The sequence below is a fragment of the Bos taurus genome, chromosome 1, assembly GCF_002263795.3.
Source record: "Bos taurus isolate L1 Dominette 01449 registration number 42190680 breed Hereford chromosome 1, ARS-UCD2.0, whole genome shotgun sequence".
NCBI lineage: Eukaryota > Metazoa > Chordata > Mammalia > Artiodactyla > Bovidae > Bos > Bos taurus.
Genome location: NC_037328.1, coordinates 144,772,003 through 144,799,492, shown reverse-complemented (window position 1 = coordinate 144,799,492; position 27,490 = coordinate 144,772,003). Strand labels below are relative to the sequence as shown.

The following is a 27,490-nucleotide window of genomic DNA, read 5'->3' as shown; positions in this document are numbered from 1 at the left end:
TCACAGGCCCTGATGTTCTGAGCGCACGGCCATGCACCTTCTGTGCTTAGAGTCAGGCCCCAGCCCTGGAGTCCTCAATGAGCACCTGATGAAATAAAGTCAACTATCTGGAAGGTGAAGGCGGAAGTGCCTGCAGATGGACTTTCTTAGCTGACCTAGGGGAGAAGATTATTCCCAGACTCCTGCTGCAGAAGCTCACTTGTCCGTGGCTTCAGTTTTCCTTGTAGTGCAAAGCCCTGTCCCTCTTGGTCGCTCCCCACCAAAGCCAGTGATGTCCTCTGCTCCACGTTGTCAGAGCTCCCTGTCTGCCTTCTTGCTGCCAGCCATTCAACCACTTCAATCCCCTAGCACGGATGTGCCCAGGGTTTGCTGAAGCCACATCCCTGGAAGATGGGATTTCACGACACTTCGTACGAATGCCGCCGCATGAAGACACAGACCCTCCAGTCACCCTGTGGGCGTCAGGCTGGGGTGCTGCACCAAACAGGGTGCGTGTTGTGCACTAGACACAGGATGCTGCACCCCATTTCCTCTTTGTCTTTCAGATCCATCCCTGTGATGGTTGGAAAGCGGTTCTCACTGCAGTTTTGCTATTAACCTCCCCTGCGCACACTGAGTCTCTATCCAGCCTTATGTATTTCCTCCTGGCTTTCTTCACTTGGCACAGTGCTTGTGAATCATTCATGCTGTTGGGTCTCTAATGGATAGGTTTACTGCTATGAATTTCCCTCTACATGTTGCTTTAGCTGCTTCCTACAAACACAATATGTTGTGTTTCGTTTCATTCCATCCGAAATGTTTTCTAATTTCCCTTGAGGCTTCTGTTGATCCATGGATTATTTAGAAGTACATCATTTCTTCTGAGAGTGCCCTGTGTCTTTCTGTTGCTTGCTTTCTGGTTCAATTCCAATTAGCAATGCCATGCAGCTGGAGAACATACCCCACATGATTCCAGTTCTCTTAAGTGTGCTCTGCTTTGCTCCGTGGCCCTGGACACAGCCTTCCTTGGTGGCCGTGCTGTGGACATCTCCTACTGCTCCGGATGAAATGTCCTTTGGGTCCTGATGGTCAGTGCTGTTTTTTAGGTCTTCTGTGTACTTGCTGATCTTGTGTCTAATTTTTTAAAAAATTGATTACTGGGAGAGGAGTAATGAAGCCTCCTCTTATAATCATCTATTTCTCCTTTTATTTCTTTCAAATTTTGCTTCCTGTATTAATATTTTGACATTCTGTCATTAGATGTATACACATTTTACAACTGTTGTATTGTCTTGTTAAATAGATCCTTTCAAGTCAGGGCCTGCCATGCACCTGGTAACGTGCGTTGATGTGAAGTGTACTTTGCTTGATATTCACACAGTCATTCTAATTTTCTTTTTATTAGTGCATGGTATATCTTCCCCATCCATCTTCTATTAACCTACCTATACTATCATATTTAAAGTGTGTTTCTCTATTAAATTTAGAATCAATAAAAAATAAGGTCCTAATGTATAGCACAAGAAACTATATGCAATATCCTATGATAAATCATAATGGTAAAGAATATATTAAAAAGAATATATGTGCATATAACCGAGTCACTTTGCTGTACAGCAGACATTGGCACAACACTGTAAGTCAACTATATACTTCAATTAAAAAATTAATAAAGTGTGTTTCTTACAGGCAGCATATAGTTGGGCCACATTTTTAGAAACTCCATGTGCCAGTATCTGTCTTGCAACTGGTGTATTTAGGTTGTTTACACAATGTAATTATTAACATCATTGGATTTAGGTGTTGTTCAAATCTTCATTTTCTGTTTGCTCTTTGGTTTTCACTTTTCTGTTCAACTTTCCTGCATTCCTTTATTGTATCAGGGTTTTGAGTATTACATTCTAATTTATTAGTAGGCTTTTAACTACATCTTTTTATATAAGTTTTTCAGCAGTTGCTCCAGGGATTACAATATATATACTAAACACCTCATTGTCTACTTGAAGTGGCCACTCTACCATTGCAAGTGAAATGAACCGGAATGTTAAAACTGTGTTCCTCACTGGTCTCCTTTTATGATGTAGTTGTGTCTATTTTTCATCTGCGTACACGGTCAGTCACTAATCAAGTCACAAGTCTTTGTGACCCCATGGACTGTAGCCCACCAGGCTCCTGTCCATGGAATTCTCCAGGCAAGAATACTGGAGTAAGTTACCATTTCCTTCTCCAGAGGGGATCTTCCCAACCCAGGGATTGAACCTGTGTCTCCTGCATTGCAGGCAGATTCTTTACCTCCGCACCTCCAGGGAAGTCCATTTTAACATCCATGTACATTGAAAACCCCACCAGACAATGTCATCATTATTACCATCAACATATTGTAAAGACATGAAGAGGGGAAATAGATTCAAGGGATTATATCTGATAGAGTGCCTGAAGAACTGTGGAAGGAAGTTCATAACATTGTACAGGAGGCAATGATCAAAACCATTCCCAAGATGAAGAAATGCAAAAAGGCAAAATGGTTGTCTGAGGAGGCCTTACAAATAGCTGAGAAAAGAAGAGAAGTGAAAGGCAAAGGAGAAAAGGAAAGATACCCATCTGAATGCAGAGTTCCAAAGGCTAGCAAGGAAAGATAAGAAAGCCATCCTCAGTTATCAATGCAAAGAAACAGGAAAACAACAGAATGGGAAAGACTAGAGATCTCTTCAAGAAAATTAGAGATACCAAGGGAACATTTCATGCAAAGATGGGCTCAATAAAGGACAGAAACAGTATGGACCTAACAGAAGCAGAAGATATTAAGAAGAGGTGGCAAGAATACACAGAAGAACTATACAAAAAAAGCTCTTCCTGATGCAGATAACCACGATGGTATGATCACTCACCTGGAGCCAGACATCCTGGAGTGTGAAGTCAAGTGGGCCTTAGGAAGCATCACTACAAACAAAGCTAGTGGAGGTGATGGAATGCCAGCTGAGCTATTTTAAATCCTAAAAGATGATGCTGTGAAAGTGCTGCACTCAATATGCCAGCAAATTTGGAAAACTCAGCAGTGGCCACAGGACTAGAAAAGGTCAGTTTCATTCCAATCTAAAGCAAGGCAATGCCAAAAAGTGTTCAAACTACAGCACAACTGCATTCATCTCACACACTAGCAAAGTAATGCTCAAAATTCTCCAAGCCAGGCTTCAACAGTATGTGAACCGAGAACTTCCAGATGTTCAAGCTGGATTTTAAAAAGGCAGAGGAACCAGAGATCAAATTGCCAACATCCGTTGGATCATAGAAAACCAGTCCATTCTAAAGGAGATGAGTCCTGGGTGTTCATTGGAAGGACTGATGCTGAAGCTGAAGTTCCAAAATGTTGGCCATTTGATGTGAAGAAATGACTCACTGGAAAAGACCCTGATGCTGGAAAAGATTGAGGGCCAGAGGGAAGGGGATGACAGAGGATGAGATGGTTGGATGGCAGCACCGACTCAATGGACATGAGTTTGAGGAAGCTCTGGGAGTTGGTGATGGACAGGGAAGCCTGGCATGCTGCTTCCCATGGGGTCGCAGAATCAGACGTGACTGAGTGACTGCACTGAACTGAAGAGGGGAAATACTGTACATGTTTACCAGCTATTTACTGGGTCTGCTGTTTTTTTCTTCATTTCTAGGTTTCCCAGTTGTCCTCTGATACCATTTCCTCCTGAAATCTTACGGTTTCTCTTAGAGCTTGTCTGCTGAACACTAGTTTTCCTACTTTTGTCAGAGGATGTGTTTGTATCCCCTTCACTGGTGGGAATAGAATTCAGAGCTGAGGGAAAGGACTTCTTTCCTTTCAGAGCTTTTGTACAGGTTGTTCCATTGTCTTCTGGCATCCGTGGACTCTGGCGGGAAATCTGCCGTTATTCCAGCGATTGCTTCTCTACATGTGATGCGTCATTTCACTCTGGCTGCTTTCGGGACATTTTTCTGTGTCTTTGGTTTTCAGCAGTCTGAGTAGGGTGTGTATAGGCTTGATTTTCTTCAGCTATATCTTGTTAGGGGTTTGCTAAGCTTCTTTAATCTGTAAATGTATATTTTTTGGAGAAGGCAATGGCACCCCACTCCAGTACTCTTGCCTGGAAAGTCCCGTGGGTGGAGGAGCCTGGTAGGCTGCAGTCCATGGGGTCGCTATGAGTCGGATACGACTGAGTGACTTCACTTTCACTTTTCACTTTCATGCATTGGAGAAGGAAATGGCAACCCACTCCAGTGTTCTTGCCTGGAGAATCCCAGGGACGGGGGAGCCTGGTGGGCTGCCGTCTGTGGGGTCGCACAGAGTCGGACACGACTGAAGCGACTTAGCAGTAGCAGTAGTATATTTTTTCATCAAATTTGGGGCATTTTTCAGCCATTATTTTTTCAAATACTTTTTCTGGGCCAGCCCTTTACTCCTCTCACCCTGGGGCTCCAGTGACACAAGCCTTAGGTCTCTTGATATTATTCCACAGGTCCCCAGGCTCTCTTCATTTGTTGTCAATCTTTTCTTCTTTCTGTCATTAATATTGGATAATTTCTACTGGTCTCCAAGTTCACTCACTCTGCTGTCTTCACTACCCTCCTAATAAGCCCACTCAATGAATTTTTTAAAATCTATAATCATATTTTAATACCATTTATTTCTTTTTATAGCTTTTATATTGCTGCTGAAGTTTTTGTATTTCTGCATTTGTTTCAAGATGTGTTTTTTACATAATAGAGCATATTTTAAGTTATCGATTTAAATGCTTTATGTGATAATTTCAACATTTGGATCATCTCAGAGTTGGCAGCTAGTATTTTTTTTTTTTTCCTCTTACAATTTGGTCAGATTTTCTTTGTTGTTATTGTTGTTTGAGAACTTTTGGATTATGTTTTAAACATTTTGGACATTGTTTAATGATCCTCTCAAAATCTTTTCCAGTGTTCTCCAACATTGCTCTTCCCCCAACCCTGCCCCCGCCCCACCCATCAGCCTGGTTGGGTTAGACCACAAGTTCAGATCTGCCTCCTGTGGGATGTGGTTCCAATGTGAGTTTACTTTTCAGACTCTCTGCAGTGCTGTTTGAATCCACTTCTCATCTGCACCCCCTGATCCAGTTTTCAACCTTGACGGTGGTCTATCTACACCATGATTCAACTCTCAAAGGCTTTGACTTGCTCTTTTGGGTCATTTCCATACATTCCCAGCCCAGAGTTGAGTCTGGAACTTCATGTGAAGCTTTATGTGTTCTCCTTCTTGATCTTCTTATTAATTTCTCCCAAGCTCTCCGGCTTCCTGAGGCTCCCTTTCCTGTCCTCTGGCTATAAAGCAGGAACTTCAGCCTCCTGCATTGGTGTGCCTCCTGCTTTCTGTGACTGGGTCGCCTGTGGGTCAAAGTGACCAGAGCTTCCGCTGCTGTAGCTGCTGCTACCACTACCACCATGCTGGGGGTGCAGCGTTGGGACAGGAATTTGCCTCTAGGGCAAGACTAGGAAAATGAAACAGGGCATCTCTTTCACTCTGTCTGTCTTTCAGGGCATTGCTCCTCCCAGTCCACTGACCAGAAAGGAAGGGTTCTCTTGGTCATGCCTCCTGTCTCTCCTGGGGTTCAAGCTACCTTGAATCTAACCCGTGGGTGTAGGAGACATCTGCAATGAAAGCAGCCTTTCATCAGGTTTTGATTTCTCCCCCTAGTCTGTCTGGAAAGTTGCTCCATTTTATCCTGTGTGATATTTTCAGCTGTGGTCACTGTAGAGATGGAGTGGGTTGGGCTTACTCTGTCTCAGCTGGGACTGGAAGCTACTGGCCCTTTTTTTCTTATTCTTAATCTAAATTCATTTTTTTACAGCTGCATTAAGACAGAGCTTGCAAGCCAATACCACTCATATTAAGTGTACGATTTAATGATGATGAATTTTAGCTGAATTTGCAAATCTATTCAGTCACCACCACAGTCCATTTTTAAAGTATTTCCCTTACCCCCAAAAGATCTCCATGCCCATTTGCAGTCACTCCCTGTTAGTTCCTTTTAAAAAAAAAAGAAAGAAAAATTATTTGGAAACTTCCCTGGTGATCCAGTGGTTAAGATTCCACTTTTCAATGCAGGATGGTGAGGATTCAGTCCTGGTTGGGGAACAAAGGTCCCAGTATGGCCAAAACTATAAAAATAATAAATAAAATTTTTGTTTTAAAAATGCTCATTAAAAAAGAAAATAAATTATTTTGAACTATAGAAAAGTGTGGAGATCAGCATAATCAACACCCATATACCCACCATCCAACTTTATCAAATCTTAATATTTTGCTTTACTTTGCCCAGAAGTTTTCTTCTTTCTTCTTCATAAAACTTTAAAACACAAAACTAAAGCCCTCTGCATCCATCTCCCAGGACCACTGCCTTCTCACTTGCAGAGGCAGCCGCTGCCCTAGACGTGGGTTCCTGAGTGTGTGGGTGCTTTTCCTGGGATCATATCAAATGTGCATGGTGTAGTAGGAAGCCTTCTTCTGCAGTTTGTTTTTAAATTTAACCTCAGTGTTATGGTTTTGGGTGTCTTGTATGAATACAGACAGCTCCAGATCCATACTTTAATTGCTTCCTCTTGTGCATGAAAGGCCACAAGTTATCTTTTTATTCCATTTTGGGTTTGGCTCCAGTTTGGGAGTGCTGGGTTTTTCTTTACTGCTATTCTTTGCTTCGGGCTTCCCTAGTGGCTCAGACAGGAGAGAATCTGCCTGCAGGGCAAGAGACCAGGTCTCCATCTCTGGATCAGGAAGATCCCCTGGAAAAGGGAATGGCTACCCACTCCAGTATTCTTGCCTGGAGAATTCCATGGACAGAGTAGTCTAGGGTCACAAAGTGTCAGACACAACTGAGTAACTAATATACACACAACCTTCTTTACTTGTCATCTACTTTTATTACACTGAATTTGGCCTCTATGATCTCTGTGCTTTGGAACAAATGGAAATTTCCTTTGTGGCTTAATAAATGATCTGCTTGTTACTTCCCTCCCTTTTTAACTTTACTGCAACAAGTTAAAAATAAAGGGTTGTGAGCGTGTGCTAAGTTGCTTCAGTCATGTCCAACTCTTTGCAACAGTAGCCCACCACGCTCCTCTGTCCATGGGATTCTCCAGGCAGTAATACTGGAGTGAGTTGCCATGCCTGCCTCTGGGGATTATATTCCTCAAGTTCTCCATAGACCTAATTTTCTTTGGGATCTATTCATTTCTGAGAGAGGCATATTAAGATGCTTGCTATGTTTGTGGTTGTATCTGTTCACTTACGTATTTGTCAGTTTTTATTTTTCATGTATTGTGATTTTGTTTAGTATATATTTAGGATGGCTGAACTTTCTTTGTGGATTGGAACTTTCATTATGTACATCTTTATTCATTTAATGTGTTTTTTTTGCATTTAATTCTATCTTTTAATGTTATCTCTATATTGTATCTTTAGTATTTTGTTATGTGATATGTATGTTTTCCAATCCTTTATTTTCAGCCTTCAATGTCACTTTTAACAATTTAATAGGTAACATTTTTTCTTTCTAATTATGGTAAAATACATAACATCAATTTAGCCATCTTTACCATTTTTAAGTGTAAAGTTCACTATTATGAAATATATTCACACTGTCATGCAACTAAACTCTGGAACTTTTTCATTTTGCAAAACTGAACCTCTACCCCCATTAGGCAACTTTATGCTTCTTTTTAGAATTAAAAATTTTTACTACAGAAAATTTTACACATATACAAATAGACCAGACAGTTTAGTGAATCCATGTGTCCTCAGCATCTGCTTCAACAACAATCAGTTCCCGGCTAATCTTGTCTTATTTACATCCCTGCCCACTCTCTCCCTGGTGGGCTTTCCTGGTGGCTCAGAGGTTAAAGCGTCTGCCTCCAATGCAGGAGACCGGGGCTAGATCCCTGGGTCGGGAAGACCCCCTGGAGAAGGAAATGGCTAGCCACTCCAGTATTCTTGCCTGGAGAATCCCATGGACAGAGAAGCCTGATAGGCTACAGTCCACGGGGTCGCAGAGTCGGACACAACTGAGCGACTTCACTTTCACTTTCCACTCTCTCCCACCTACCACACCCCTGATTGTTTGGAAGAAAACCCGAAACACCCTGTGCAAATATCTTAACTTGGGACTCTAAAAGGTGATGATTCTTTAAGATAATCACGGAACCTTTAACACGCCTAAAGCTGTTGACGGTAGTTTGTGAATGTCCTGCGGTCCAGGCGTGGTAAGTGGCTCCTGTCTCTCCAGTCTCCTGTCTTGGGGTTCCCACACCTACTCTTCTCTCATGCAACCTCTCTTGGTCCTGGGGGCTTCTTTCCAGCCTTGATGGTGCTCTCTCATCTCTGCCACGCCCACTAGCCCAGCCCTCTGTCCTCCTTGTTCCCAATCAAAGGGATAAAGTGTTGATGTGATTGGGGTTCAAGAGTAAACATTGTTACTTTTATTTCAGTTCGGTTAAGTTCTGTCGCTCAGTCGTGTCCGACTCTTTGTGACCCTATGGACTGCAGCACTCCAGGCCTCCCTGTCCATCACCAACTCCCGGAGTTTACCCAAACTCATGTCCGTTGAGTCAGTGATGCCATCCAACCATCTCATCCTCTGTCATCCCCTTCTCCTCCTGCCCTCAATCTTTCCCAGCATCCGGGTCTTTTCCAATGAGTCAGTTCTTCGCATCAGGTGGCCAAAGTATTGGAGTTTCAGCTTCAGCATCAGTTATTTTATTTATTTATCTTAATGTCTGTTGCTACACGTTCCAAGGCCTAGGGCAGCAGATGACACGTCTGTGAGTGGCAGGGGTGTCTCTGTGACTGGCATGTCTCTGTGGGGTCACTGCCAGGGACAGTCACTGCTGCATCTCAATCTCTTCTTCCTTTTTTGTCGTATTTTCTGAAATAGTTCCATAAAGAGGAAGTTCCATTTATAGAAGACATCTAATTGGAACTTGTTCTTTTTTTCAAAAAAAGTCACCAAGACTGTATTTGAACAGGGAGAGATTGGCCTGTTCACAGGTGCTGCAACCCTGGAACTCTGGGTTCTCTGGAATTTTTGAAACCATTCCTAAAGTCTTACTGTGGGCTTTTAGTTCACAGTCCTTTCTTGTTGTTCTATTGCTTCTGCCTTAAAAAAATTTTTTTCTCATATTTCCTTCTTCTTCAGCTGTGTACTTCCTATTTCTGTTCTTTTTAAAAAATATTTACTTACTTATTTTATTGACTTTTGGCCACCCTGGGTCTTTGTTGCTGCTCATGGGCTTTCTCTAGTGGTGGCGTGCAGGCTTCTCACTGCAGTGGCTTCTCTTGTGGAGCGCAGGCTCCAGGGTGCACAGGCTCCGTAGTTGTGGTGCTCAGGTTTAATTGCTCCGCAGCATATGGGATCTCAGTTCCCCAAGCAGGAATTGAACCCATGTCCCCTGCATTGCCAGGCAGGTTATTAAGCATTGGACCACCAGGGAAGACCTGCCTATTTCTCTTCTTTAGAAGAGTTTTAATAGTTACCACATGTAAAATTAAATGTTTCCTATCTGAGCACCAAAAAATCCATGCTTTCAAATTGTGATGCTGGAGAAGAGTCTTGAAAGTCCCTTGGACAGCAAGGAGATCAAACCAGTCAATCCTAAAGGAAATCAACTCTGCATATTCATTGGAAGGACTGATGTTGAAGCTGAAGCTCCGGTACTTTGGCCACCTGATGTGAAGAGCTGACGCATTGGAAAAGACCCTGATGCTGGGAAAGACTGGGGGCAGGAGAGGTGGGTGACAGAGGATGAGACGGTTGGATGGCATCACTGACTCAATAGATGTGAGTTTGAGCAAACTCCAGGAGATGGTGAAGGACAGGGAAGCCTGTTGTGCTACAGTCCGTGGGGTCGCAAAGAGTCGGACATGACTTATCAACTGAACAACAAGTCACAATGTATTATTAAAATTAAATATTAAAATATTAAAATTTAATTTAAATATTAAATGTTTCCTATCATTTGTTTAAAATCAACAGTTACTTAGGCTCAACAATTTGTACTTATTTCTTTGGTTACTGTTGCCCCCACACCCACCCTTGGATTCCTCTTGGATTTCTCCATCTATCTGTCTTTGAGATTGCATCTTCCAAACAGAGTTAAGGGTAGTTTATGTTTGTGAGACTGGGTTCATCTGAAGGTTCTGCTTTCTGTTTCTTTGTGGATGTAATCAGTCTGTGTCTCCTCTTCTCCTCTCTTACTCCTCATCCTTATCCTCCCCTTCCTCCTGTGTGCTGTCTGTCTCTCTGTCTCTCTCTATCTCTGTCTCTGAGTCTCTTTTTCCTTTGTCCCCCCAGCTGATCCCACAGCCTGCTCAGTGATTTGCTCTCCACTTTCTTGTTCTGCCCTTCGGGCCCTGTGATGCTTTTCCATTTCTGTGATACAAGTTTGGAACCTCTGTGCCTGTCTGCTTCTTCTCTGATGGGTGTGCTCGGTCTGCAGGCTGTCGCTTCCAGGGGTGCAAATTCCTGGGCACTGCCCTCCAGGGTTCCCCATCCCCTGAGGGCACAGGCGGTGCTGCCAGGGGCCCTGCTCCTGCTCCATCTGCTCCCACCCTGTTCCGCTTCCCGCCCTGAGCATGTATAATGGATGGTGTGTCTGTGTGCATGTTGTTCCTCTGACAGCCCCCGGGCTGGAGCTGTGTAGGCAGAGGGGCCGGGGCTGGATGACAGGCCCCAAGTGGTGCAATCAAGCACATGTAACTACTTCCTCCAAGTTGCTGACTTAGAACAGGAAGCACCGCGCCTTCACCCGTGGGGTCTCCAGTGGCCAGTGTCTTCCCAGATCCGCGAAGCACCAGCCTGGTGAAGAGCAGAGCCGAAGCCCCTGCCAGTCCAGCTGGGACACCCCTGCCGAGGTCTCCAGGGCATCCAGGGGTGAGTGGACAGAGGCTCCTCTGTGTCCGGGCTAGCTTCTCTGAAGGGGAACTGCTCAGTCTTGAGGCCCCGGCTGCTGTCTTTCCCGAGGGAAGCAGCTCCGAGGAGCCCAGGCTGCGGGGGCCCTGGTGGCCCTGGTCGTCCGCTCCAGGCCCCTTGAGCTGAGACCCCACGAGGGGAAGCGCTGAGCCCACTGCTGCAGAGCTACTGGCTGCTGGGAGGCAGGTAACCAAGGGGATGGGGCCAGCATGGCGGAAGGATGCGCGCAGACCTCAGCCTCGGTCCCGCCGTGGGAGTCTCTCAACAAGGCCCAGGCGCTTGCTGAGCCCCTGATCTGGGGGCCACTAGGCCCCGCAGAGCCAGAAGGAGGCTGGAGGCAGGCCAGGCCCCTCTCGGGGGTACGGGGTCTGCGCGGCCGGGCTCTGAAGGAGGGTTCCCGGGCCTCCCCCTCCTCCCCCTGCCCCGTGCCCTCCTCTTCCTGCCCTGGTCTGTCCCCATCCTCTCTTCATGCTTCCACAGTTGGCCGGGCAGGTCTGTCCTCCAGCGAGCCCCTGTGTGTGTGTGTGGTGCCTCTGAGTGTATGTGTCTGTGTGTGTCTGTGTGTGCATGGTGCATTTTGTGTCTGTGTGTGTTTGTTCTGTGTGTGTGTCTGTGTGCATGTGGTACCTCTGAGTGTATGTGTCTCTGTGCGTATGTGTGTGTCCACAGTGCTTTGTGTGTGTCTGTCTGTGTGTGTATCCAGGTGCATTGTGTGTGTGTCTGTGTGTGTTTGTGTCCATGGTGCGTTGTGTTGAAGGCAGGTCTGCTTCTTCTCTCAGGGTCCAGAGGCTCATGAGTTCTGGCCTAATGATGTGAAAATGCGGGGAGACAGTTAAAGCTTTAGGCGGTCATTGGGTGTGTGACCTAAATCTCCCGCAACCAGGCCCTTGGAGGCCTGTCCCCTGGGAGTGTGGGGACAAGGGTCCAAGGACCCAGATGAGTTCAGGGAAAGGGGACTCCTGGCTGCCCTGGGATTTGTCCCGACGGGAGTAAATTGAGATATTTCCTGGGAGCTCGGCTGGCCAGGCAGCCAGACTCAGCCCCGCCGGCCTCGGGTTTCTCAGCTGAAATCTGCATGGACGTGCCTGCCCACAGCTGTTGGCTTGGACCAAGCCAGCGCAGCCCTGGGGCAGGTCACAGTCAGCTCCTGGAGGTTTCTGAGGGGAGATACCCCAGAAAGTCAGGGGCCTCTCAGAAGCTCAGCAGAGGGGGCGTCGCTGTCCAGGGGATGGGAGAGGCCCGCCCACACACTGGCCAAACGGGTGGGGCCAGGCTGGCTGCTCAGCCTCCATCTGTGAAATGGGCTAGTAGTTTGCACTCCAGCTGATGGTCTAATCGACTTGTGATTCGAAAACCACTTCCCTGGGAGGTGGCGATGTGGGCCTGTGGGCAAGGCTGGCCTTGTGTCCATAGGGCCCCACAAGTTCAGCTCAGGCCATGCCTGGCTGGTTACTGGACTGTGGAGAGGTTTTCACCCCGTGGGTGGGGCAGCGTGGAGCCCGAGGGGCCCCATGTGACTCTGGCCCCCCTGGTCTGGAAGGCATGTGGGGGTGGGGCCCGGTAGCCTGCACACCTGTCACTGTGCGTGTGTCCCTCAGTCCCTCTGGAGCCGACATCACGGGGGCAGCTACCAGACGCTAGTGACTAAGCCCCTGTGGGTGGTGGGGCCAGCTGAGAATGCCAGTTCTGGGAACAGTGAAGTCCCAGTGACACTGCAGGTGGGCGGGGCTGCAATGCTAATGTGGCCCCTGTCCATTTCCCTTTTCCCTAAACAAGACCTAAAATGGGCTGTAGGTCATCTCACCCAATCCCACCTGAGCCAGGAGCTGAGGTCTGAAGGAGGCACCACCCAAACCCCCTGCACCTACTGAGCAAGTGGCTGACAGGGTGGGGGGCCAAGCCCCAGGGGCCCTGGGATGCCAAGACCCACCTGTCCCAGCCATGCTGCCATCTGTCACCCCCCTGGCCTCTGGGGCCCTGTCCCTGGAATGGGGTCATGGTCAGGCTGATGAAGTCCATGTCCAGCTGCCGCAGTGGGCAGGGAACCTGGGCTGTTCAGAAAGAGCCATGTCCCCCGCCTTCCCCTCCCCCACCTCCCCTACCTTCCCCCACTCACCCCCTGACCCTGGGCAGGGCAGGCCGTGCGGACGGCAGCCCTAGGGCGGGCCTGGGGTCTCCAGTCGCTCCCACCACTGGTGAGTGGGCATCTTGGTGACGCAGCAGGTGCAGTTTGGTCCCCAAGCTGCCAATCTGTGACCCGGGCAGGCCTTCCTGCTTGTTCCAGGGTCCCCCACAATAGCTAGGGGTGTCCAGGCTGCTCACCGTCCCAGCAGTCGAGCAGCAGGGCTGGGGGTGCCAGGGAGCCAGCAGACTCAAGCTTCCACGTGAGCCCTGGCACGATCCCTGTTTAGCATGGCACCCCATGAGGCCAGGTCTGCAGCCGAGCACATGGACTCGGGGCTGGGGTGCCACCCCTGCAGGGCAGAGAGATGTGGGAGCCAGGCACCCTTGCCGCTTCTGAAACACACGGAGCAGGAAGGCACAGCTGTGCCCACCTACCTGGAGGTGCTGTCAAAAAATGCCAGCAGCTTTCCCTGAACCTGAGGTGCTTCTCCTGGGAGCTATGAAGTGTGGGCTCCCCAGAGAGACAGAGCCAACAGGACATGTGCACGTGTGTGTGTGTGTGTGTGTGTGTGTAAACATGTGCACGTGTTTGCATGTGTTTGTACAGAGAGACAGGTTGGTTTGGTGGAGCTGACCTGTGAAACTATGGAGGCTGACAGACCGCAAGTCTGCAGGACAGGCTGGAGAACCCGCAGAGAGCTGATGCTACAGCTGGAGTTCCAGGCTGTCCAGAGGCAGAGGTCTCTCCTCCTGGGGGACCCCATCTTTCCTTTAAGGCCTTCAACTGATTGGATGAGGCCCAACCACAGCATTGAGGGCAATCTGCTTTACCCAGAGTCCACTGATTCAACGTTGACTCCGTCTAAGAGACATCTTTGCAGCACATTCAGAGAAGAGTTTGAGCAAACATCTGGGTCCCTTGGGCCTGTGTACTTGGCGCATGAGACTCACGCTCACAGCACCCCTGGCTCTCTGTGACCGGGAGGAAACCGAGGTCCAGAATGGGAAGTCACTGTGACCTGTCCACAGTCACTTGGCACTGGGCATAGACTTAGGCATAGCAACCCTGGGGTCAGGTTGATGGGGGCCCCAGTCCTGGCATCTGTCCTGGCTGTGGGGCTTAGGGACCCTCAGAGCCACCATCCCTACCCCTGGGAGAATTGGAGCAGGTCTGGCCCCCCACCCCTAGGAATGGGAGCAGATCTGGTTCCCCCACCCCTGGGAATGGGGAGCAGGTCTGGTCCCCTACCCCTGGGGAGCAGGTCTGGTTCCCCCACCTCCGGGAATGGGGAGCAGGTCTGGCCTCCCCACGCCAGGGAGCTGCTGACGAATTGAGGCTGTGGGTGTCAGTGGCAGCCAGGCCCACAGGGAGGCTGCTGTGGGCATCACCCAGCCCTGGTCCTCTGGGACCTGGGGTCCTGAGTGACTGTCCAGGCAGGGACCACGCCCGCTGCCTGAGGCTCCCCCTGAAGACTGGCCGTGCCTGCCGTGGTCAGGTCGCTGTGGCCCAGGCCTTCACGGCCTCCGCCCTCTGCCCACGGGTCACCACAGAGCCCACAGTGTGGGGTCAGATTCCTGGGTGCTCAGATCTGGCCAGTCTGCAATGCAGAGACCTTCACACCCACGCGGCCTGATTCCACCACTCTGGAAGCTTCCAGGGGAGGGTCGTCCGGGGGAGTTGTGCCCTGGGCTATAGCTAGGAGTAGCTGGAAGTGTTCCCTGGCTGGATGAGGAGTAAGTCAGGGACTGAGGCCAGCTTCCTTGACGGGCGAGACCTCAGCAGGGCCAGGGCTCCTGCCTGAGGGGCCTCCCCAAGCATGGGGCACGGTCCTCTTCCAGTGCCCCGAGGGCGGGGACACACAGAACGGCAGCCCAGCGGGACCAGTGCTCCCACCCATCTGTGGTTTTACTTTGTAAACATGTTTATTCGTATCTGGTTACAAAAGACGAAAAGTAAACGCTTTATAGTTAGTTGCAAGTTGGAACCATTCAACAGTGTTCTGGAGGCCCTTGTTGAATATCTAGTGACGAAAATCCACCAATTCATTTTTTTTTTAATATTTATTTTTATTTTGCCGTGCCAGTTCTTAGTTGCAGCAAGCAAATTCTTAGTTGTGGCCTGTGGGATCTAGTTCCCTGACCAGGGATTGAACCCGGGCCCCCTGCACTGGGAGCACGAAGTCTTAGCCACTGGACCACCGGGGAAGTCCCCAGTTCATTTTATAAACAGCATGGATGTGGCTGTGCATTGGCTTTGCAGTGGTGAGGGTTTCAGGGTGATGGGAGTTTGGGGGAGGGACAGAGGTGTGGCACACCACAAGGGCTTGGCAGAAGTCAAAATCCTAGGATCGAGAACAGTGCCAGAGACCAGACAGGTAGCACTTGTTCCGAGAATGAGTGAATGAGTGACCGAGTTGGGAGCCGGCATCCCAGCAGAGAGTCACTTGCCCTCAGTCTGTGGACTGAGGACTGCCCTCTGTCCTCACTGGGGACAGAAAAACTGACCACTTTGGGAATCCAGAGATATTTTAAAGCAATGCATTGACCACCACAGAATTGAAATTTTCTTAAATGTATGAATTTTTAAAAAATCAGTTTATATGTTTATTGCAGCAGTTTGAAAAATACAAACTGGGATAATGAAGAAAATTGAAAACACTTACAATGCCGCCATCCAGCAGAAACGGCCTAGTTTGGTTATTGTTCACTTACTTTTTTTTCACACAGCAACATTTTATTGGAAAAATTGAGCTGGACTCACCGTTCACACATTTTCCCTCCGTGTAGGTTCCACTCGTGAGCATCACAGTTGTTAAAAACAGTGTCCAGCTTGATAACTAGACCAGGAATCTAGGTACTTTGATTGGAATACCTGATTATCATCCAGAGCAGCCTTTTCAAATGTTTGAGAACAAGTTTCATTTCTTCTCTTCTGCATTTTGTGTTTACAACAGACTTTTCTATGGGGTATTTGCCTTTTTGCTTTTATTCCTGAGATTTCCTTAGACACAAAAATTACCATTCACCTTCTGCATGAGACAAATACTGAATGTTTTCATCTACTCAATTTTTTATCTACAAACTTTGTTTTTAGAGTCAGTCTTCTTTTTTATTTAATTTGTTGAAGTGTAGTTGATTTACACTGATGCAGGTGCACAGAAAATTGATTCTGTATATATATATACATTCTTTTCCAGTTTCTTTTCTATTATGCGTGTGTACGGGCATGCTAAGTTGCTTCAGTCGTGTCCAGCCCTGTGCGACCCTATGGACCTTAGCTTGCCAGGCTTCTCTGTCCATGGGATTCTCCAGGCAACAATACTAAAGAGGGTTGCCATTTCCTTCTCCTTCCCATTATAGGTTATAGGTTATTACAGACATTGAATATGGTTCCCTTCCCTGTTCTCTACAGTAGGTCCTTCTTATTTATCTATTTTATATATAGTAGTGTGTAAATGTTTGGAGAAGGCAATGGCACCCTACCCTAGTACTCTTGCCTGGAAAATCCCATGGATGGAGGAGCCCGCGACTTCACTTTCACTTTTCACTTTCATGCATTGGAGAAGGAAATGGCAACCCACTCCATTGTTCTTGCTTGGAGAATCCCAGGGATGTCGGAGCCTGGTGGGCTGCCATCTATGGGGTCGCACAGAGTCGGACATGACTGAAGTGACTTAGCAGCAGCAACAGTGTGTAAATGTTAATCCCAAACTCCTAATTTATCCTTTCCCACTCTCTCCCCTTTGGTAACCAGAAGTTTGTTTTCTATGTCTGTGAATATGTTTCTGTTTTGTAAATTAATTCATTTGTACCAATTTTCAGATTCTACATATAAGTGATATGATATCATTTCATATCATTTGTCTTTCTCTTTTTGACTTACTTCATTCAAATGACAGTCTCTAGGTCTATCCATATTGCTGCAAATGGCATTATATCATGCTTTTTACAGCTGAGTAATGTTGTTGTTCAGTCACTCATTCGGGTCTGATTCTTTCTGACCCCATGGACTGCAGCACAACAGGCTTCCCTGTCCTTCACCATCTCCCGGAGCTTGCTCAAACTCATGTTCGTTGAGTCAGTGATGCCATCCAACCATCTCATCCTCTGTCATCCCCTTCCCCTCCTGCCTTCTATCTTTCTCAGCTTCAGGGTCTTTCTTAATGAGTCAATTCTTCGGGTTAGATGGCCAAAGTATTGTAGCTTCAGCTTCAGCATCAGTCCTTCCAATGAATATTCAGGCTTGATTTCCTTTAGGATTGACTGGTTGGATCTCCTTGCAGTCCAAGGGGCTCTCAAGAGTCTTCTCCAACACCACAGTTCAAAAGCAGCATTTCTTCAGCTCTCAGCCTTCTTGATGGTCCAACTCTTACATGCATACATGACCACTGGAAAACCCATAGCTTTGACCATATGGACCTTTGTTGGCAAAGTAATGTCTCTGCTTTTTAATACGCTGTCTAGGTTGGTCATAGCTTTTCTTCCAAGGAGCAACTGTCTTTCAATTTCATGGCTGCAGTCACCATCTGCAGTGATTTTGGAGCCCAAGAAAATAAAGTCTGTCACTGTTTCTATTGTTTCCCCATCTATATGCCATGAAGTGATGGGACTGGATACCATGATCTTAGTTTTTTGAATGTTTTTTTAAGCCAGCTTTTTCACTCTCCTCTTTCACCTTCATCAAGAGGCTCTTTAGTTCTTCTTCGATTTCTGCCATAAGGGTGATATCATCTGCATATCTGAGGTTATTGACATTTCTCCAGGCAAACTTTTCTCCTGGCTGAGTAATATTCCATCATATATATATACCAAATCTTCTTTGTCCATTCCTCTATTGATGGACATTTAGGTCGCTTCCATGTCCTGGCTACTGTAAACAGCACTGCAATAAACAACTGGGATGTGTCTTTTCAAATTAGGGTTTTCGTCTCAAAGTCTATCTTCTAACAGCTTCTCCCTTAGTTTTTATGCTCAGCATCCTTACTCTGAAATACGCAGTCTCTCATTCCTTTAATCGTTTCATTTCCTGCACCTGGGCTGACCTGGCCCGTGATGTGAAGGGGGCGCATCTCCCCAGGAACGTGCTCTGCCCTGCACCTTCGAAGGCCAGAGTCCTGCTGCTCACTTCTCTCTCCTGGCCATTGGTCTGAGGTTCAGGGCGGCACCAACTCTGTCCCAAAGCTTCTAGATGAGTTTCAGAGGCCACTGCCCAGCTGGCAGCCACCTTGCCACTTCCCTTTCTAAGCTCCCTGGCACCTGCCACACACACTCTCTTCCAGATGAGACCTACTGGATTGCTTTTTCCAAAGAAATGGGTTTCGGTGTATTTATCAGTTTCAGCTTTTGCGTTTGTTTTCAGACTCTCCAGCTTCTTCTATTGTCTGTTTCCTCCCTCCCTCACCTTACTTCCTGAGCCCTTGGCTCTTTCTCTTGCCTCGAGCTCTCTGTCCTGCAGGTGTGCGTCATCACTCCTTTTCATCCGGCACAAAGCCACCCAGGCCCTTAGGCTTCTGTCTCTGCAGGGACAGAGGTTTTCACCATGTTGATCAGTGAGCACTGTGCGCTCTCCTTTCTGACGTGTCTGTAAACATTAAACTTGATTTCCTCTTGAACTCAAGTGATGTTGAGCAGAGTGCCTTAAAGGTTCCAATTAGCAACTGTGTGGGGGGGCATCAATTTTTTTTTCCATTTGGCCAGAAACTATGGCCCTGAAAATTTCTGCCATGGACAGTGAATTGAGCAGTGGTGAACGTGTATGGTGGGTTTTCACGGGCCTGAGAATGTGTGGGTTTGGAGAATCGGTGGGTGGTTTCCTCCTCTTCCCTGGTCTCTCTGAAACTCTAAGTCCTGGAGTGGAGGTGGGGGTTCAAGCCTCTGTTGCAATCTGCTTCTGTCCAATTCTTTCTTGTCTTTACATAAAGCAGGCACAACTACATCTTAACTTTGTCTTTTTGGTTTTAAAGGTTGATACCTGTTTAAAGGTTGATGTAAACACTTTTTCTACATGAAAGAGGCTTGAATCCTCACCTCCCAGGGTGCATCTGGACCCTGCCTTCTCCTCTTGTAACCTCCCCAGGGCGCTTCTGTTCCTCGTCACTTACTGGCCATGCCTCTGGGTTTATGGCAGGCTCTGATGGCAGTCAGAGGGGCCTCATCTAGGGGTCTGCACTTTGGCAGAGGCTTTGTCTTTGACAGGAAGCTGATCTGACATCAGCTCGCCCTGCCTCGGATGTGGGCCTCCCACTGCCTCTTGCTCAAACTTTTCTCCCTTTGTTGATGTTTCCTCTTTTTCTTGTCTTTTACCAAATATGAACTATGGGGTTTTGTGGCGTGTGTGGGGTTTGAAAGGAATAGATTCAGTTTTTCTTTTGAGTCTCAGTCCGTGAAGCTCAGAGCTCTGTCCACTGTGAAGGGAGCCCAATCCTCAGGGCACCCGGGGTCTCCAGATGAACCACTTCTGTGGCTGCACTCAGTTGCGCCAGCGCCCCCCTGCTGGGCAAGGGCAAGCTCAAGGGTGACTCTGATGCAAAATCCTTGCCAGTGGCAGTGGGTTGGGGGGTGGGGGTGGGGTGGGGGTGGCCTTGGGTTTCTGAACCTGCCTGGACTTGGGGTTTTGCACCTTGAGTCCTGGTGCTGGGCTGCCCTTTGATCTGAGGAGCGTGCAGTGCAGCCTTCAGGCTGGCACATCATCAGGGAGGCACCACACACCTGGGCTCGGGTGGCCGGCTGGAGCGCCTCCTCCTTGCTCTTGGACCAGCTGTCCCAGCTGAGTCAGCGCCCCAAGTACATGAGGGCTCTTCAAGCTGGTCCAGGCCTGCAAGCCCCTCCAGGCACACAGAGAGCTGAGGCAGAGCGTGTCGCTGGGGGACCCGGACTGACACTGACCTGAGCCGTCGGCACCCAGAGGGGTCTCAGTCTGCAAAGCCCCGTGATGCTGGTTTCAGGCATCAAGGCTCCGGTAGCCAGTCCTGGCTGCGGGGCACGGGTGCTGTGACCTCTGCCTGCAGCTGAGCGCAGGGCTGGCTGCAGGCCCTGCCTCTGCTCCCGGCTGGCCGCCCTCAGCTCCCAGAGCTGCCGTGTGTCCAGGTATCCTGTCCCTGAGGGGCTGTGGACACCGGGGCCAGGCTGGAGCCATTGGCAGAGGCTGTCCCAATGCTTGAGTGAGGAAGCGAGTGGGGACGACACTTGTGGGGACAGACCACCCCCCCTACTAGCTTCCTGCGGTCAAGGGAAGGACCTGCGGCCTGTGGGTTGTCTTGCCTAACCGAGGTACACTCCCTTCCCTCCAGGTGGCAGGGGCTCCAGGGGTACCACTCCAGCTGTGATCGGCTCCCCTCCCCTCTCCCCGCCCCTCGCCATCCCCCCTGTGTGGGAGGGGCTCCAGCTGTGAGCAGCTCAGGGTCCGCAGCCTGGTGCTGAGGGGCCTTAGCTTCCATAGGCCAGGATGGGGTTACCTGCCAGCTGACCCTTTGGGGTTCCATCTGTGGCCACAGGAACAAGCATGGAGAGCTGGGGTTATAGCCCCCCTACTAGGCCACATGCATGGTTGGGGCACTTGGGATGGGGGGTTCCCCTCCTCTACTTGGAGCCACTTCTGGCTCAGATGTGGGGTGCTCTCCTGAGGCCGCCCGGATCAGCTGAGGTCATGGGCACACACTGGCCCGACAGGCCACCCGGCTGTGGAACCTGAAAGGACTGGGAGAACTCTGGGGCAACTCCGGGCTTTCACAAATGGGTGGGCATGCAGTGAACTGAAACCTTCTTCCTAGTTCCACTCTGTGACCCTGGAGGCCAGAGCAGGGCATGAGTTCTGCTTTTGACCTGAACAGGAAGGACCCACGGTTCCATTTTGACACTTCTAGCTCCTGATTGTAATTTTGGCAGGGACCAGGGAGCAAGGTCCCTCCGAAAAGACAGCAGGGTGAGGCTGGGTGGAACTCAAAAGGACTGGGAATTCCCAGGGGCACCCTGGGGTCCTCCTCCACCCAGAGCCTTTGGTACACATGCAGAGGTTATGGGAGAGCAGAGGCTCGGGCACGATCCACCCCACGGGCACCCAGAGCCCACAGGCCACAGCAGGGGCCACAGCAGGGACCACGTGGCCGGCCACACAGGCACACCTTGGGCCGGAGCCTCTGCGGGCCCAGATCTGGGACCCCGAGGCCACCGTGCTGGCCAACACCATCAGCAGTGCACTGGGCAAGGTATTCAGGGCGAGCCTGTTCATCTTGGTTTGATCTTGGTTTCTGATAAAACACAGCCACTTCCTGTCCGCTGCCTCTGGTTTGCTGGCTTCTCAGCACTCTCTCCACTCTCTTAGTATCAGATTAAAAGGCCGCAGCCCTACAGGTTTCTCAGACCTGGGGGCTCATGTGCCCAGGAAGCCCTGCCATCCCTCCTGGAAGCTAAGCTAGAGGAGGTCTGTCACTTTGGGCCGGATCTGGGTCCCTGGGACACTTCCAGGGAGGGGGTGGGCAGCAATTCCCTGAGGGCGGAGCCGGCTGGCTGGGTCCCACGCAGCAGGCAGTGGGTTTGAAGGTGCTGCCTCCACCTCCAAGACCCAATGCCAGAACCAGCATACCAGCCTCCCGCCCCGCCCCCGCCACAGTGCCTGGGGAGCATCAGTACCAGTCAGTGATGACCCAACGTCCGGTCCAGGCCTCACTCCAGGTGCTGGGTTTCTAAGGACAGCAGGTGCGGAATAAGAAAAACACAATGGCGGTGGCCTACAGCTGGTGGCTGCAGGTAAGGCAGGTGGTGGCTCTGCAGGACTGTGTGCTGGCCACTAGCCCAAGCTCAAGTGCCCGACGCAGAGTGAGGCCAGACAAACCGAAACACCTTGGAGCAGCGAAAAGCTTACTGCAGGGCCGAGCAAAGAGATTGTGGCTCAGGCCCCACCCCCAAATCCCCGAGCTCCTCCAAGATTTCGACAAAGCATTTTTAAAGCCAAAAGGAGGGAGGGGGCTTAGCAGAGTATGTGATCAGTTTGTGTCCAGTTCTCTGATTGGTTGATGATGAGGTAATAGGGCAGGATCACAGGGGTTAACATTATCAGTCCTCAGGATCCAGTAGGTCCCGGGGCCGTGTGTTCATGGTCATCATTCAGTCAGCTTCTTCTGTTTGGTGGGGATTTTAGCTTCTGTAAAACAACCTAGGAAATGTATCTCAGAGACTGTTATCTAGGTACTTCAGGGAGAAACTAAAGCTTCTGTGACTGCCACATGGCTGAATTACTGTTTAAATTCTTACCAGTTCTCCCGGCCCAACTGCCGCTGTTACTACACATTCACATCCTTTGATCATAATTCCCCAGCCAGGCCTGGGAGACCACAGCTTTTCTGTAAACAAGAGGCAAGCAGAGGATGGGGTGGGCAGGGCCTGTCCAGTCACACCTCCTCGCCCTGGGGGCAGGCGTCCAGCAGGCAGCCAGCACAATCCTGGTTCTGCCTCCTGCCAGGAGGCCTGGGCACACCGAGTCTCTGCTCCAAGCTCAGCTCAATTCGCTGAGGACTCAGGGCCACAAAGGTGACACAGGGCCCTGACCCAGAGCCTGCCACCCCTCAGGCACACCTGTGTGGTGTGTGTGTGTGTGTGTGTATGTGTGTCACTGGCAGGAGGCCCACTCCCTGCTCACCCTTGGAGGTCAGGATGGCTCAGCGGAGTGGAGCACATGACCAGCTCAGGCCTCCTCCCCTGCTGGTCACACAGCCTGGGTGAGGGGGTAAGGGAGACTGACCTGTGTGGGCCCCACCCCACCGCTGAGCAGCCCTCAGCAGCAGGGACTGGGCCTCCCAACTCTGTGTCTCCAGGCCCAGAGTCTGGGGTCTGAAGCTATGTCACTGCCCCTTCCCTCCTCAGGACATGCTGCGCCAGCGCCCCCAGCTGCTGCTCCTAGCGGGCCTGCTTGCCCTCCAGTCCGGTGAGTCCCACGGGGGTGGCTCCTCCCGGGAACAGCGGGACCCACCCTCACACCCTCCTGGGCGGGGCCTTAGGAAAGGCCCTGCTCTGCCCTCCCCTGCCCCTCTACCTGGGGCTGACCTGGGCCCCACCCCCCTGAAGACAGCATCCCGTGGGTCCTGGTTTCCTCCCTGCTTCCTGATCCTCCCACTGGCCCTCGTTCTCCACCACCCCTGCCTGCGGGCTTGGTCATCCATTCACAGCCCCCAGCCCCTCATTGTTGCCCTTGGAAGGCCTGCCATCTCTGGGAGAGGGGGGTCGACCGGCGCCGGCTCACCAGCCCGTGTCTCTCTCCCAGTCCTGTCCCAGGAGTGCACCAACTACAAGGTCAGCACCTGCCGGGACTGCATCGAGTCGGGCCCCGGCTGCGCCTGGTGCCAGAAACTGGTAAGAGCCTCGCTGAATGGTGTCAGCCACCCTGAGGGTCCTCTCACCCAGCCTGCCCTTCCCTTCTTCCCTCCTCCTGGGCTGGAGCCCCTTCTCTGCCTCTGAAACTGCCGGCCCCCAGAAGCACTATCACTCTGCTTCCCAGTGGGGCAGGAGCAGGCCAGGGACGCAGCGTTGTCCGAGAGGCAGACAGACAGGCAGACACAGTGGTGTCCCCAGACAGCCTGGCAGAGGCAGATCTAAGTGAAACCACTGGGTCGGGCCAGGTGCAGCTCGTTGGGCCCTGGAGGCAGGAGCCCTGGGCAAGACAAGGAAGAGATACGCGTGGGCAGAGCTGCTGCAGCCCCGGTTCCCTGTTAGCCATCCACTCCCAGAACCGGGAGGAGTGGGGAAGCTCCCTACTGGGTCCTGAACTCTCTGCTGTCCTTACTTCATGTTTTACTTGCAAGACCCTCTGGGGAAAAAGGCAAAGGCCCAGGACAGCCAGGATGTAGGGGAACTCCACCTCCTCCTGGGGAGGACCCCTTCCCTGGGGACCCCCGAGATACTGACCATTCCCTCCTCCTGGAGACCCCTGAGGTTCAGACACTGCAGGTCTGTTTGGAAACACATGCGTGCACACACATTATTATTTTTTCTCAATTGTTTGAGAGTAGGTTGCAGACACGAGCCCCTTTGTCCCTTAAGGTTTCCAGGGACTTTCTCAAAAACAAGGTATTTACTTACAAAACCACAATGCATTTATCAAAGCCTGGAAATTTAACACAGTACTTTACTCTGATCAAATTTACACAGCTCAGGGCTTCACTGGTGGCCCAGTGGTTAAGAGTCCACCTGTCAATGCAGGGGACACAGATTCAATCCCTGGTCTGGGAAAATCCCACAGGCCGTGGAGCAACGAAGCCCCTGCACCACAGTTACTGAAGCCCATGCCCAGCGAAGGCCCAGTGTAGCCAAAATAATAAATAAGTAAAATAAATAAAAAGACAAATTTACACACCTTGTACAAATTTTGCCAATTGTTCCAATAATGTCTTTGCTATCATCCCTGCCTCACTGATCAATATTATAATCCAGGATTGCACATTGCATTCGAATGTCTCTTTATCTCCTCAAACCTGGAACTTTCCTCAGATTTCTTTGTCTTTCACATCCTTGACATTCCTCAAGAGTTTAGAACAGCAGTTCTGCAGAATGTCCCTCGTGTGGGTTTGTCTGGCATTCCCTCTGACACAGCCTGGGGTGGGCCTTTCAGCAGGAACCCCCAGGGCTCCGGCTGTCATTCTGTCCTAGTACGGGCGATGACAGCCTAGACCACTCAGCTGAGGGAATCATCTGCCAGACTCTCCACGGTGATGCCAGTATTTCCCCTTTGCAATTAGTAAGTAATTTGTGGGGAGATGCTCTGAAGCCAGGAAGCACTCTGCTTCCCTTGTAGCCTACACCCACTCACTCTAGTGTCCATTGGTTGATGGGAGCCTGAATCAGTTATCACTGGGATGGTTGCAGAATGGTGACATTCCTGTTCATGACTCCCTCCAATGCCTCCTAATGTAAGAGGAATATTTCCTTCCTGCACTCTCCCTCTCTCTTTCTCATTGGTGTGGACCCATAGATGTTTCTGTTACTCCGTAGCTTATGTGGTATCACTTTCACTTTGTCATTTTGAAGCTCAAATTGTTCCCCATTTGGCCATGGGAGCCCTGGGGCTAGCCCTGTGCCCGACTAGCACACCCCAGCATCACTTCCTGAGCTCTCTCTCTGGAATCAGCAGGCGCTCCTGGCCCCTTGGCACTTGCCTGGCCACCACCAGAGGGTTCCTGGTTCCCTTCATGAGAAGCCAGGCTCCCAACATCCACAATACATTTCCACATTTCCTCCTCCTTTGACTCTGGGGAAGTGGTTACAGAGTTGCTACCACAGCACTGCAGGGAGGAGATGGGTGTGGTCTGCGTGCTCTTCTGCAGGCAAGCAGTCACAGTCCAGCTTGCAAAGTCCCTCCTCAGGGTGGGTTTCTCCCTTCCCTCCTGTGAGCTTCTGGTTTGCATCTGAAATGCAGTTAGGCTAAATTGCTTCTGAGCAGATTCCATTTTAGGGATTTTTTCCCCTCCCCATTCCTGTTAATTTTATTTCCCTAACACTTAAAAAGTGGGCTTCCCAGCTGACTCAGTGGTAAAGAATCTGCCTGCCAACACGGGAGATGCAAGAGATGCAGGTTCCATCCCTGGATCAAGAAGATCCCCTGGAGGAGGAAATGGCAACCCACTCCAGTATTCTTACCTGGAGAACCCCATGGACAGAGAAGCCTGGCGGGCTAGAGCCCATAAGGTCGCAAAGAGTCAGACTCGACTGAGCCAGTAAGCAGCTCGCAGGCACGCAGCAGTAAAATCTTTAATAGGGTTTCAAAAGTGAAGCCAGTACAGAGGCAGCTCAGGAAGCACCACCCCTCTAGTGGCCACGCCCCTTTAGTCTGGCCCTGCCCCCCAGCTCTCTGGCCTCCTTGTTGGTTGTTCAGGGGCTCGGCCATGTCTGACTCTGTGACCCCATGAACTGCAGCACAACAGGCTTCCCTGTCCTTCACCATCTCCCAGAGCTTGCTCAAACTCATGTCCATTGAGTCTGTGATGCCATCCAACCATCTCATCCTTTGTCGCCCCCTTCTCCTCCTGCCCTCAATCTTTCCCAGCATCAGGGTCTTTTCAAATGAGTCAGCTCTCCGCATCAGGTGGCCAAAGTATTGGAGTTTCAGCTTCATCATCAGTCCCTCCAATGAACACCCAGGACTGATCTCCTTTAGGATGGACCTGTTGGATCTCCTTGCAGTCCAAGGGACTCTCAAGAGTCTTCTCCAGTATCATAGTTCAAAAGCATCAATTCTTCAGCTCTCAGCCTTCTTGATGGTCCAACTCTCACATCCATACATGACTACTGGGAAAACCATACTTTGACTAAACACAACTTTGTCAGCAAAGTAATGTCTCTGTTTTTTAATATGCTGTCTAGTCATAGCTTTTCTTCTAAGGACCAAGTGTCTTTTAATTTCATGGCTGCAGTCACCATCTGCAGTGATTTTGGAGCCCAAGAAAATAAAGACTGTCACTGTTTCCCCAGCTATTTGCCATGAACTGATGGGACTGGATGCTATGATCTTAGTTTTCTGAATGTTGAATTTTAAGCCAACTTTTTCACTCTCCTCTTTCACTTTCATCAAGAGGCTCTTTAGTTCTTCTTCACTTTCTGCCATAAGGGTGGTGTCATCTGCATATCTGAGGTTATGATATTTCTCCCGGCAATCTTGATTCCAGCTTGTGCTTCCTCCAGCCCAGCATTTCGCATGATGTATTCTGCATATAAGTTAAATAAGCAGGGTGACAATATACAGCCTTGACATACTCCTTTTCCAATTTGCAACTAGTCTGTTGTTCCATGACTGGTCCTAACTGTTGCTTCTTGACCTGAATACAAACTTCTTAGGAGGCAGGTAAGGTGGCCTGGTATTCTCATCTCTTTAAGAATTTTCCATAGTTTGTTGTGATCCATAGAGTCAAAGGCTTTAGTGTAGTCAATGAAGCAAAAGTAGATGTTTTTCTGGAACTCTCTTGCTTTTTCTATGATCCAAGGTATGTTCACAATTTGATCTCTGGTTCCTCTGCCTTTTCTAAATCCAGCTTGAAGATCTGGAAGTTCTCAGTTCATGTACTGTTGAAGCATAGCTTGGAGGATTTGTAGCATTACTTTGCTGGAGTGTGCTGCTGCTGCTGCTGCTCCTAATTCGTTTCAGTCGTGTCCGACTCTGTGCAACCCCACAGACGGCAGCCCACCAGGCTCCCCCGTCCCTGGGATTCTCCAGGCAAGAACACTGGAGTGGGTTGCCATTTCCTTCTCCAATGCAGGAAAGTGAAAAGTGAAAGTGAGGTCGCTCAGTCGTGTCCGACCCTTAGCGACCCCATGGACTGCAGCCTACCAGGCTCCTCCATCCATGGGAGTTTCCAGGCAAGAGTACTGGAGTGGGGTGCCATTGCCTTCTCCATGCTAGCGTGTGAGATGAGTGCAGTTGTGCAGTAGTTTGAAGAGTCATTGGCATTGCC

At 49.8% G+C, this 27,490-nt stretch overlaps 1 protein-coding gene across 2 annotated transcripts in view; it reads left to right on the top strand.

Annotated features, from left to right (window-relative positions):
- The first annotated feature begins 10,793 nt into the window (after positions 1-10,793).
- Positions 10,794-27,490, top strand: part of ITGB2 (integrin subunit beta 2) — a 29,181-nt gene continuing 12,484 nt past the window's right edge. Inside the window, 3 exon segments of one of the 2 annotated variants that reach the window (NM_175781.1) lie at positions 10,794-10,895; positions 22,917-22,977; positions 23,314-23,402. In NM_175781.1, the coding sequence (NP_786975.1) occupies positions 22,920-22,977; positions 23,314-23,402 (147 nt within the window). In that variant the 5' untranslated portion in view covers positions 10,794-10,895; positions 22,917-22,919. 2 annotated transcript variants of the gene reach the window in all.